The sequence below is a fragment of the Bos grunniens genome, chromosome 6 (assembly GCF_055505025.1).
Source record: "Bos grunniens cultivar Pamir isolate PY7600 chromosome 6, Bosgru_T2T1.0, whole genome shotgun sequence".
Taxonomy (NCBI): domain Eukaryota; kingdom Metazoa; phylum Chordata; class Mammalia; order Artiodactyla; family Bovidae; genus Bos; species Bos grunniens.
In genome coordinates this window covers 92326607-92339152 of record NC_141170.1, presented here as the reverse complement: position 1 = coordinate 92339152, position 12546 = coordinate 92326607, and the positions used below count along the sequence as shown (strand labels likewise).

Below are 12546 nucleotides of genomic sequence, written 5' to 3'. Positions count from 1 at the left end.
ACCTTAAATATGTGCATTTTATTGTATGTCAATTCTATCTCAGTAAAATAGATAAAAACTGTGTAGAGATGGAAATTTAAAAAAGAAGTAAACCCATGGATCTCCTACCATGACCCCAGTTGCCTCCTTCAGACACTGCTGCTGCTTGCTGTCTTGCTGTCCTTCTAGAGTGTTCCTTCATGTACTTGAACCAAACAGACTTTGCTCTGACTGGGCCCTGCTGGTACAATCCTCCCCTGCCCGTCCTCCACCTCCCACCACGGGTCTTATGGCTTTTTTGTCCATCACCAGCACAGGCTTACTACACACCTTCAGCCTTAACTCAGAAGCTTTTACAGTGGCCCTTTAGGTTCATCTTGGTTTAAAAGTAAAATTCTGGGCCAGAGAGAAGGTTAGAGCTGGCAGAAGCTGGGTGTGGGTCATTCTGGCAGGTGGAGCCTGGGCACCTGGTCGCCTCCAAGTTGAGATGTTCTAATTCTCTCCTGTTTGCTCTAGTGGCAGTGCTGTGGGGCTTTTGGAGCTGATGATTGGAACCTAAATATTTACTTCAATTGCACAGATTCCAATGCAAGTCGAGAGCGATGCGGCGTGCCCTTCTCCTGCTGTACTAAAGACCCCGCGGTAAGTGACTGCCAGAAACCCGCTGGCCGTGCATCACACTGACAGTGTGTGTGGGATGAGCAGGTTCTTTTTTTTTCTGGAAACCTCTTCTTACCCACCTACTCCTAATTGTAGCTCCTCTTGCAGGGGGTGGGGGGTTAGAGCTCAGATCATCTCAATAGGAGTAATCATATATATATATATGTATGTATGTATGTATGTATGTTAGTTGCTCAGTTGTATTCGACTCATGCCCGACATTAATTTAGCGGTTCATGCTGGTTCCTGTTCTAAGCCTGTGTGCATATTGGCTCATTTCACTTTGGGACCTTCCCACTGGCAGATACTACCATTGTCTTCCCTTTTCAGGTGAAATCAAGGCCCATGGAGTTTAAGTAGCTTTCCCAGGCTCGCACTGCTGGCGAGTGATGGGGCTGAGCCTAAACTCTGGCAGCTGCCCATATTGCTGAGATATGGGCATATCGTGAGAAGGACGGGCTTGTATGGAAGCACTGTGTTGCTTGGGGTTAGTAACCCTTTTCTTGCTGACTCAGCTCTGAAGCAGTCCTAGGAATAGAAGAAGAGTCTGAGACAAGCTAGGACGAGACCACTGCAGGAAGACTGTGGCTGCCCACACTCTTGGCCAGAATGGTGACAGTCACTGCAGCTTGTATGTTAGGAAAAATTATAAAACCTGTCCACAAGCCACCCTCTTTACTGTGGGTTTGATTGTATTTTGAGTCAAATTATTTGTCTGGTATACTGAATGTGTCTCAGTCTAGTCAGACTCTGCGACCCCATGGACTGTAGCCCACCAGGCTCCTCGGTCCATGAAATTCTCCAGGCAAGAATACTGGAGTGGGTTGCCATTCCCTTCTCCAGGAGATCTTCCTGACCCAGGGCTCGAGCCCAGACCTCCCTCATTGCAGGCAGATTCTTTTGTCTGAGCCATCAGAGAAATCTGATACACAGTATGGCTTCAAGTGCAGCTCCCCATCTGTGTATAAAAGCTGGAATTGAGGGTTAGAACAGTACATGTGAGAGGGAAGGTGCCCTTGGCCTTTCCTTGCTCCTCAGCCTCTCTCTGACTGGTCAGCCACCCCATGTCTTCCCCCAGACCCGCCCTTCCCTACAAGGGACAGGGCCATGTGGGTGCTGATGAGTTAGTTCAGTGGCTGCTTCTCCCCTGCAAGGTGGGTGGTGCAGGGCTCTTTAAAAGGGGCCGTTGTTCATCTGTAAAAACACTGAATCATTACGCTATGCCCCTGAAGCTAATATAATATTGTAAAATAAACTATCCTTCAATTTAAAAAATGAAAAAAGAGAGAGAAGGGGACAATGGTCTCAGGTAGCAAAGGAGAACTTCCCCAGGCTCAGCCTGGGCTGTTCTCTTTGTCTGAAGGAGACTGAGAATCTGTGAGGACTGTGCTCTGGACCCTCCCCTGGAAAGCCAGCCTTCCTCACCAGCTCACTTCTCCTTTCCCCTGGGTGGGCTGGGAGGCAAGAGAGCGCCCAGCACAGAGCCCAGGGTGCCCGCCCGCCCAGGCAGCAGACACAGCTGTGTTCTGTCTGTCTCCTGCCTCTGCCCTGAGTGAATATTCCAGCAGGATTCTGAAGATTCTCGGAAGATGCCCCCCTCCCCTTTCAATTGCAGATCCTTTGGGACGAGATGTCTCATTCCATAAATGCTAAGCTAGTAAAATCCACCGCATGCCCTGCAGGCGAGAAACATAAACAAACCTGAAACAGCAGAACCCACGTCTCTTCTCAGGCCTGTGAGATGTCAGGGTGCCTATCCACACACGTGTGGTCAGGGTGTTGCTTTTAATTATCAAAATTACTTGTTCTTGTGGAAAGACCATTTAAACAATACACTGTGTATTGTATCTTAGACACTTGGTCATGTCCGACACTTGTGACCCCATGGACTGTAGCCCACTAAGCTGTCCATGGAATTTTTCAGGCAAGAATAGCCTGGAAAAATGGAGTGAGTTGACATTCCCTTCTCCAGGGAATCTTCCTGACCCATGGATCAACCCTCGGTCTTCTGCATTGCAGGTAGATTCTTTACTGTCTGAGCCACCAGAGAAGCCCAGTATACTAGTATATAGATGCAAAGATAGAATTCCCCACTGAAGAGCATAAATGGAGATAATCATTATGAAAGTCATTAGAAGAAACTTAACTGTGGTTTTTGTCTGTCTCCAGTTCCTTAAACCCATTAGCTTCTTGAGGTTATCAACTTTGAATTCAGAGACTCGCACATAATGGAATTGCTAGTCTCTCTGATATTTCCTGAGTCTCAGTTTTCCTCATTTGGAAAGGAAGGAATATTTAATACCTCCTGAGGATTGTTATAATAATTCTATGGAATTTTGTGTGAAAGTGTTTACACAGTGCCTGGGACATCTGTGTGCCCAAATAAACATTTTATGACCAACATTTAGCAGGGATCTTCTGCTGACCATGGATGGACTTTCTGTCTGACAAGAGTGAGTTTCAGTTTTCTGTTTCTTTTCTCCACCAGGAAGATGTCATCAACACTCAGTGTGGCTATGATGCCAGGCAAAAACCAGTAAGTGGAATCCCATCTTGTCGCTTAGCACGAAGGGTGTTGGAGGAGCTTTTGAATTTGCATAGTGACGCTGTGCTCTCCTTTTCCCTGTGAAGGAAGTCGATCAGCAGATTGTAATCTACACGAAAGGCTGTGTGCCCCAGTTTGAGAAGTGGTTGCAGGACAACTTAACCATTGTGGCTGGTATTTTCATAGGCATTGCCTTGCTACAGGTAAGATGGCTGTCATGGGAGATGGTGCCCTGGGAGAGCCCTCACCAGGACAGATGCTTTGCTTAGTCCCTGCACGTCACAGTTGTTAAGACACCTTGGAGGGCTGGGGAGCAGACCTCACCTCTATTTGGTTTGTATTTTGTTAAGGCTCTGATTTTAGATGCTACTATCCTGGAAGATTTTAGGGAACCTTTCTTCCTTTTCAAGATGGAAACATTGCTGGGGTCACTAGTTGCCTACTGGCTTTCCAGCGTTTCCATGGGGTTAGTGATGTGGCATTGTGACAGCTGATCAGACGGGAATGGTCAGATGGAGAGCCTTGCCCAAGTGGCCAGGCTAAGGCTTTTTGGAGTTTCTCAGACACTCTGTGCTCCTTTCTCTCTCTGGATCATCTTTCCAAAGTGCTGGGAAGGGAAGGGAGCACCCACTTTTCCTCCTGGGAAGCCCCAAGAACTGGGCTTTTCTTTTTATGGAGATAAGATACTTTCAACAGAGAGGGCCACAAATAAGGTACAATGATCGAAAGAAATTAAAGAAGACCTGAATAAATGGAGAGTCGTCCATTGTCACAGATTGGAATATTTAATATTGTTAAGGTGGCAATACTCTCCAAATTGATCTACAAGATTCAGTGCAGCCTGCCAAAATGACAACTGACTTATTTGCAGAAAGGGACAAGCTGATCCTACAATTCATATGGAAATTCAAGGGACCCAGAATAACAAAACACACTTTAAAAAGCACAAGGTTGGAAAATTCATACTTCCCAATTCAAAAGTTACGACAGAGCTACGGTAATCAAGATAGTGTATACTGGTGTATGGTTGGACATATAGTTTAGTGGAATGGAACTGAAAGTTCAAAAAAAACCTCTAGTCTATGGTCAGCTGACTTTTTTTGACCAGGGAACCAAGACCATTCAAAATGGGGAAAGAATGGTCTTTTCAGCAAATGGTGCTGGGCTAACTATTTATACAAAAGACTGCATTTGGATCCCTAATCACATATAAAAATTAATTCAGAACTGATCAAATACCTAAATGTAAAAGGTAAAGCTATAAAAGTTTTAGATGAAAGTATAGGTGTAAATCTTTGTGATATTGAATTAGACAAGTATTTTCTTAGATATGATGCTAAAAGCACAAGCAACCAAAAAGAGTGGATAAATTGGACTTCATCAAAATTAAAAACTTTTGTGCTGAAAATGACACAATTAAGAAAGTGAAAAGAAAGCCCACAAAATGGGAGAAAAAATTTGCATATCAGTACATCTGATCAGGGTCCTGTGTATAGAATATATAAAGAACAACTCAACTATAAAAAAAAGACAAACCCAATTTAAAGGTGAGCAAAGGGTTTGAATAGACATTAGTCTGAAGAAGATACACATTAGCTCTTTGTAATGACATCATTAATTATTAGAGAAATTCAGAACCACAGTGAGATACCACTTCACACATACTGCTGCTGCTAAGTCGCTTCAGTCGTGTCCAACTCTGTGCGACCCCATAGACAGCAGCCCACCAGGCTCCACCATCCCTGGGATTCTCCAGGCAAGAACACTGGAGTGGGTTGCCATTTCCTTCTCCAATGCATGAAAGTGAAAAGTGAAAGTGAAGTTGCTCAGTCGTGTCCAACTCTTTGCGACCCCCCATGGACTGCAGCCCACCAGGCTCCTCCGTCCATGGGACTCTCCAGGCAAGAGTACTGGAGTTGGGTGCCATTGCCTTCTACAGACAGACATTAATAAGAACTGGTTAGGATATAGAGAAATTGCAACCCTCAAACATCACTAAAGGGAATGAAATGGACACAGTCTCTTTGGAAAACAATTTGCTAGTTCATGAGAAAATTAGAGTAACCATATGACTCAGCAATTCTGCTCCTAGGTATGTGCCCCAAAGTACTGAAAGCATGTTTACCCAAAAACTTGTACATCGATGTTCATATCAGCATTATTTGCAATAGTCCCAAAGTGGAAACCATCCACATGTCCATCATTCATAAACAAAACGAAGTTTATCCATATAATGGAATATTATTCAGCCATCAAAAGAATCAAACTACTGTTGCAACGTGGATGAATTTTGAAGACATCTCACTCCATGAGAGCAGACCAACACAAAGGCCATATATTATATGATTCTATTTATATGTCCAAAATAAGCAAATCCACAGAGACAGAAAATAGCTTAGTGATTTCTAGGACTGCCAGGATGAGGGGGATGGTGGGTTGACTGTCCTGGGGTACAGAATTTCTCTGGGGGTAATGAAAATATTCTGCATTCAGATAGTGTGGTGATGGTCGCACATTCTCATGAATGTACTGAGAATCACTACATTATACACTTTAAAAGGATGAATTCTATGGGATGTGAATTCTATCTCAATTTTGAAAATCAAAGATTTTTTAAAAGGTGGGATTCAGTAGCCAAAAGAAAAAGCCTAAACCTTCCTCCACTTGACGCCTTTCCTCCCTTTCTCAGATCTTCGGGATCTGCCTGGCCCAGAACCTGGTGAGTGATATCGAGGCTGTCAGGGCTAGCTGGTAGAGCGCCTGCAACAGCCACTTCCAGACACTGGACAGACCCAGCCTTCCTGACCCTCCAGTGCGCCCACCTGATACCCATGCTGCACGGACTCTGATCTCAGAGGCATCCCGCAATCCCAACTGATGGAGCTGCCAAGAACTTAGTTTTGGTGGGGGAGGTAAAACTGGGAAATGCTGCTCACTGACAGAATTAAAAAATAACCAGTATGAAAGTCTTTGCGCCATGAATCTCTACTGTAGCCATGAATTTCTGGAAGGTTGGATACTTACCAAATGAAAAAAAAAAAAAAGGGAGGGTGGGGGAGCCAGATGTACTAAGTTTGTGGAAGAGTCTTGTCCCTGCTTCAGTGATGGGAAGGCTGTCTTCTGGGCTACGGCCTGAGGAAGTGTGTCATTTCTGAAACTCAGCCCCTTACCTGGGAGGGGTGTGTTTTTAGCATCCCTACATTTCAAGGAACTGTTAACAACCATCATCCCAGGAAGAAAACAGCTTGCCTTTGGGTTCCCATTTTGTGACCGCATTCGACAAGGAGCTTGGGTGGCCTCATCTGGTCTCTCCTGGAGTGTGTCCTCATAGAAGTTGTGTATTCCTTGCGTGCTGAGCAGGGGCTTTGGAACATTTCATGATGCTGAATTCTAGCAGGACAAATCTTTTCTGTAAGTAGGCCTGAGCTTTATTTATCAATGAAATCCAAGGAGAAAATGAGGTTAACGAAGAGGTAGTGAATACTGCAGTCCACCAAATTAGTTTTTGGGTTTTTTGGAAACTCTGGAATACTTTAGGGTTTTGTTTTGTTGTGGGCCACCCCCCTCTTTTTCCGTCTTCCAGAAGCAAAAGCTATGATACAGTTTCTCTTAAAGTTTAGATTTTTTTTTTTTTACTCAGCTCAAATATTAATTTTTTATATAATCTCTCTGCATGACCTGTGAATCTGAATCCACCAGCTCCTTTTCATGCCGTCTTTCCTACAAGCCTTTATAAACGTTCTTCTGTCAGCATTTATTTTGTGGGTCCGCAGCCTTAAGTGGTGTGTCCCCCCCCACCCCACGCCAACCCCCGTCTGGGAAGGGACCAGCTGGGCGTCACAGGGGCATCTGTGGACTCAGTCTGTGAACCATGTCGATCGATCATCATGGCCTGTTCTGCAGGCTTCCCCTTTCTCTTGGAATGGAATTAAATCCAGTTCTGAAATGGTGTTGACAGAGTCAAAAGCTTCTGATGGTTTTTTCCTTCTGGTTTTCGTTTGTTTTTATGAAACAACAAAAACGAAACCAGAGTGCAAGACCATAGCTGCTTCTGTCTTCAGTACCGACTCACCAACAGGATGGTAACAAAGCACAGACGTCTCAAGGGGGAGCGCTGATTGGCCGATCAAGGGAGAGTGCTGATTGGCCGATCAAGGGGGGGTGCTGATTGGCCGAGAGTTCTGCGATAAGGCGGGAAACACTTGTAGAAACTGCCTCTTGCCCTGTCCCCACTCCAGGTGGCGGGGGATGGGGGAGACAAGTTTTGCCCCCAGAGTTTAATCCTAACTGGTGTCTACCAGAATGTCACCTACCCTGGGGAGCAGATCTTAGTCCGTGGGAAAACCGCAGGCATGTTTCACAGTGATGACACATTTGCCCACACAGAACTGGGCAGCCAGCTAGCATAGCATGTGGAAACTTAGCAAGCTTTTCCATTGTGGCCCCACGTTGCATTGCTGTGGCTGATGAACGTGTCCGTCTGCTCAGAGAAAGGACAAAAATTCTTTGAAAATCTAGTCTCCAGAGTTAAGGTGTGTATGACTCTGCATGTGTGTTTTTGTGTCTCAGTGTAGTTAAGAGATGTTCATTCCGTATTCTGGCTGTGAGATGATTTTATTTCATTTCTGTCCCCACCACTGTTGTCATTCCATATTGATTGTCATTCCAACCTGGAGAAGACTTGAGCCCTCTGGTTGGCACTCTTGTTTGTTACCTCATTCATTCTCCAGTGAATTCCACCTGACCAGCTGATTCAGAATCAGGCAAGCTTCCCACCCTTTGGCACATCCAGTAAAAGGCCAAACAGCAAGTCTGAGTTCTAAATTTTAATTAATCACTCCCCCCCCTTTTTTTTTTTTTTACACTTGAGAGTGGTTGTAATAAAGGCTGTCATTAATAAACTTGGTTCTACCTTACATCAAGTTCTATCTGTCTTCATTCTTTCTTGTGGTTGTGAAATTCTCTAATCCGGTGGTGATCAGACGTTAGCATGCATTGGAATCTCCTGGAAAGCTTGTTAGCACACAGATTAGTGGGTTTGCCACATCCCCAGAATTTCTCATTTAGTGGGTCTTGGGTGGAGCTTGAGAATGTGCATTTTTGACAAGTTTCCAGGTGAACTGTTGCTCCGTGTCTGGGAAAGACACTTGTCAAGGCACCCCTCTGACCAGGTTCTCTCAGAGGGAAAAGAGAGAGAGGGAACATTTTGTGTCTGGGGAAGGAAAGGTCCTTTGTGCTGCTGGACGCAGACTAATGAGAGATGGGGCAGAACTGAGGATGTAGGAAATCTGTCTCCGAAATCACTGTCTGTGATCACCATCACCTGGTGACCATGCAGAATACAGATCAGGCTTTGCCCCTAGCAATCCTGGAGTGGGAGTCGGAGCTTATATTTTTTTTAAGAAACTCCCATGCAATTTTAACACACAATAAGATTTAGAACCCATAGACCTAGGTAAATCTTAATAACATTCACAAGCTTTTTATGGGAAAATAATTTCTAGCAGTCCCTTAGAGCAGGATTCTTAAAAACCCACCTGAGTTTTTAAGATTAAAATACCAGTGTATTGATAAATGTCCTTTCATTGTGAACTATCTCTGCAGAAGGCTTCTGTCTTGCAAACTACTAAAGACTTTTTTCAAAGACAATAAAAATTGAAGGTTCATACAGTATTCTCAGACCATGACATTGTGTTCCCGTACTTGTTTGAGAAACAGTGTAGCTCACTTGTCTGGATATTTGAGACAATGTTATTTTGTTATTATGGCTATAAGGAAATTTATCAGGGGTAACTGGAGATAACCAATTCACATTTGTTGAGTTTTCTTAGCTGTGCTGTAGAGATTATGTGTACATGTGAGGTAATTGGACCTCTTTGTTCAGAACAAACTCTGGGCCAACAAAGGAGAAATGTCACAGCTCAGAAGTAAAAAAAGATGCTTTGTCTACAAAGCTTAGAACTTACAGGAAGTTTCTTCCAAGTTTGGCAGATAGACGTTGGAGGATGATTATTGGATTTGTCTTTATCTCTCTTGTTTAACCAGTTGCCCACAAATAGCATTCCCTTCTGTGATTTACAAATATACAGTTTTTTTTAATGAATGCAGGAATTCAAAAGTAGACTTTCATGTCATGAAGCACTTGAAAAAAAAGTGCCTTTCCTTGTTCTTTCTCCTTTTTTTTTTCCTCAAAAAGAATAAACCTCTCCTTCTCTTTCAGCTTTCTTCCTGCTCCAGGTCCCTGCCACCCTTTTCTCAAGGGGATGCTGAAAAGTGTTGCTTGGCTTTTTCTTCTTATGCAGCCCGCTTCCTCCTCTGGGCCCTGTGCGTGTTGGTTGGCAGGGGTTGGGGTAGGGGGAGAGCAGGCAGGGATGCACTAATTCTACAGTTTCCTGTTTCTGGCGGGCTTGGACCGTAGCCCTGGGAAGCTGGTGGGCTAAACAATGAGAACCCCGGGCCCAGGGACTTCCCCAGCTCTTTTGTCATTTATTCCACAAAGCCCTCCTCCTCTAGGGAGATCCTGCGGAGACCTCCAAGGAAGGACTGGGAACCCCTCCATAAACACTGGCCAACAGGGTTGGTGGCCAACTCTCTCCAGGGAGGCCAGGGGGCTGTTTCTTTGTGATGCCTTCTCAGGAGGAGGAAGCCTAAGCTTTGAATGAGAAGGAAAATGCAGTGTTTGGAAATACTGTATCTTGGCCTTATTGTGGTGACATGATAAAGTCTAGGCGTGACAACAGATGAGGCAGGTGTATCTGGTTAGGGGTAGGGCTCAGAGAAGGGAAGCCAGACTGCTTAGGGACCAAAGCCATCTGTAGACTTGAGCCTTTCTTTTTGGAAGAGTTTGCAACAAAAGAGTTTATAACATTATAGTTTTCAAGACTTAGTTAAGGGATACAGCTTATACAGTTAATTGAATAGTTAATTGAATACAGCTTCGTTTGGGGGATTTTCATGCTGAGTAGTTCTTGTGTAAGTTTGGCCTCCAAGGGGAGGGATGCCCGAGTGAGTCCATCCTGATTTCCTTTAACCCAAACCAAACTCCTCAGGACCTGTCCTGACCATGCAATTTACCCCTTCACTTCCAGGAACTCCCAACAGTAGAAAAGCTGAAGGAAGAGCAGCTTAGTTCCTGGGCTTTGCTCTGTGAAGCTACTCCAAAAAGAAAACTGTAGCATACAAGGTAGCCGTTTGCATGCTGTTGCTCTTCACTGACTGTAGCTGCAGTTCATGTGCGAGAGGGCCAGCTAGAAAGCTGCCTTTTAAATGTGCAGCTCGTCAGCTCATGCTAGCTTTTGCTTTTGCAGAACCTCTAGTTTGAAAGGAACGTTTTAATAGCCTGCCCTCTAGTGGCGATCATGTAAAAGCACTCCTGACAAGTTGGAAGAGTGACCGCACTAGCTCAGAGGCACTAGCTCTTTGGAAGAACTTGAGGGTGTACAGCCATATGTTGCTTGCTGAGAGTGGGAAGGTGTTTTATTCCTTTGACATTCGTGAAAATGACAGAGCTTATTTTGGAAAGTCAGGGAGCAGGTGTTAAGCTCCCTTCACCATCTAAGTCCTGATACTGCTGCTGAAACTTTCCAGTGCACTGCAGCAATGTGTACAGGTTGAAGCTGGGCCCTGCCCTGTTGCCTAGACTTGGAGGTTATAGATGGGGTGGTGATGGTCTGAAAATGCTAATCTGCAGGCAGGAGGCACTGCCTCTGTCCAAATGCCCACCAAGGAGGAGAGGTGTGCTGAACCTTTATACTTTCCCCTACCCTCCACTGGCACTCAGGGGGGTTCTGTGGCCCCCAGGGTCCTGATCTGCATCTCAGTTCCTCTTCAAAACAAACAACAAACAAAACTCCTGAAACAAGGATTAGACATTCCTTGTATGACTGTTTCCTCTGAAAGCACCCCTGTGGATCACCACGTGGAGTTCACTTTGATCTGAGACTCTGCAACCCTGTTTTTAAGGGCTGTGAAGTCTGGTGGAGTGTTCCCGACTGTACCTTGTGTTTTAGGAGTTTGTTACAGATTGAACCATGTCTTCCAAAAATTCATGTGAAGCCCTAAACCTTCAGGACCTCAGAGTGTGGCCTTCATTTGGAAATAGCGTGCAGGAGATGTAATGAAGATAAGGTCATACTGGGTGGGTTCCTACTCCGGTAGGTTATTATCTTTATATAAATGGGGAATGTGGACACAGATGCACACAGGAGAATGCCATGTGAACATGAAGGCAGAGATTGGGCGATGCATCTATAAGGCAAGAAATGCCAAAGACGGGTGACAAGTCACCAGAAACCAGGAGAGAGGCGTGGAATTGATTCTTCCCCAGAGCTTGCAGAAGGAACCAGTCATGCCAACACCTTAACTTTGGACTTTTAGCCTCCAGCGTTACGAGACAATAAATCTCCATGGTTTAAGCCATCTACTTTGTGGCATTTTGCTTCGTAGTTTCTAGGAAACTAGTAGAGTCTGAATACCTATTGCTGGCTTTCAGGATGGAAATGTATAGAATATGTATGTGGCTCTTATTATTTGAATGGACATACCTGACTTGGGACTTGCTCTCTGTATCTGCTTTAAGCTCTTTGAAAATTGCTTTGATGTGTCTTGTGGGACATTTAAGACATAAGCAATGTTTTATTACATGATGATTAAAAGTGGTCACACTGCTGTATGTATTTCTTTGAAGTAAACCATCTTGAATGCACCTTGTGAGATGGATTAAAGTCTTATAAATAAAACAGCTGTTGTCCACGATGGTGCTTTCTTTAGTCTTGTTACTTTGTGACCGAATCAGCCCACTAATCCACCAACCCCCGCTGCAAGCCAGCTCCCAGGTGTGTGTGCTGTTCCAAGCCTTGAAGTAAAACGTGACTTTCACTGAGAGTTTACTGTGTTCCAGGCACTTTGCTGTGAGCACTCTGCATGCATTTTTGAGGAAATGTAAACTGAAAGAATAAAACCCCACTTGTGGAAAATGCAGACTTCACCAAGAGCTTCCCTAGGTGGTGCTGCTGAGACGGGAGAAACACAAGCAGGCCCAGCGGAAGAGAGGCCTGACCCAGGCCCCTGAGGGAGAGCGAAGGAAGAGACTCCAGGGCAGGAATGAGGAGGTGAGTGCTGCTAGGGATATGGGGAGGTCCTGGCGCTTCGAGAAGAGGGAGAAGCATGGGTAAGCCCCGAGAAGTTCAGGTACGGAGAGTCCAGGAATTGTGGCCAGTCTCTGGCCCATGCTGGGCACTCAAAAACTTGCTGAATGACTTGGGTAGGTAATTGTGGAGATGGGTTTGAATGAGGAGGTAACTGATGCAAAGTAGAATTTTGGGTAAAGCTGGACAGTATCTGCAGTTACAACCCCCCTGCCA

At 44.9% G+C, this 12546-nt stretch overlaps 1 protein-coding gene across 7 annotated transcripts in view; it reads left to right on the top strand.

Annotated features, from left to right (window-relative positions):
- The window catches only part of TSPAN5 (tetraspanin 5), a 335779-nt gene extending 329629 nt beyond the window's left edge, over window positions 1-6150 (top strand). For 6 of the 7 annotated variants that reach the window (XM_086406686.1, XM_086406689.1, XM_086406685.1 and 3 more), the window contains 4 exons: window positions 496-621; window positions 3128-3175; window positions 3271-3387; window positions 5874-6150. In XM_086406686.1, the coding sequence (XP_086262812.1) occupies window positions 496-621; window positions 3128-3175; window positions 3271-3387; window positions 5874-5939 (357 nt within the window). In that variant the 3' untranslated portion in view covers window positions 5940-6150. The remainder of the gene's footprint in view (window positions 1-495; window positions 622-3127; window positions 3176-3270; window positions 3388-5873) is intronic. The other variant, XR_015165696.1, reaches the window with a different exon arrangement.
- The last annotated feature ends 6396 nt before the right edge of the window (window positions 6151-12546 follow it).